The 315-nt window shown below is 59.4% G+C and overlaps 1 protein-coding gene across 1 annotated transcript in view; it reads left to right on the top strand.

Moving 5' to 3' along the window:
• Positions 1–120: 120 nt before the first annotated feature.
• CPSF1 (cleavage and polyadenylation specific factor 1) overlaps positions 121–315 on the top strand; it is a gene marked incomplete at its 5' end in the record, with an annotated part of 46,937 nt that continues 46,742 nt past the window's right edge. The window contains one exon of the mRNA XM_015427956.1: positions 121–265. Coding sequence (XP_015283442.1) covers positions 121–265 — 145 coding nt within the window. The remainder of the gene's footprint in view (positions 266–315) is intronic.

Raw genomic sequence — 315 nt, 5'->3', positions numbered from 1 at the left:
AGCCACCTTGAGTTCCATGAGATAGAGGGGCGGCTAATAAATGCTTAAAATTAAGTAAGTGAATAAACAGAAGGCATGCATGCCGTGACACACGCTCTCTGGCGTCTCCCCCTCCCTCAGGATGGCTTCGTGCAGAATGTCCACATCCCCAAAGTGCGGGTGGACCCTGACGGGCGCTGCGCGGTGATGCTGATCTACGGGACGCGGCTGGTGGTGCTGCCCTTCCGCAGAGACACGCTGACGGATGAGCACGAAGGGGTCATGGGTGAAGGGTAAGGCTTGGATCGGGGGGGGGGGCCCCTTTGGCCTCCTGGG

Source organism: Gekko japonicus, unplaced genomic scaffold, assembly GCF_001447785.1.
Source record: "Gekko japonicus isolate JY-2015 unplaced genomic scaffold, Gekko_japonicus_V1.1 scaffold838, whole genome shotgun sequence".
NCBI classification, from domain to species: Eukaryota; Metazoa; Chordata; class Lepidosauria; order Squamata; family Gekkonidae; genus Gekko; species Gekko japonicus.
This window is presented reverse-complemented; position numbering and strand designations above follow the sequence as displayed.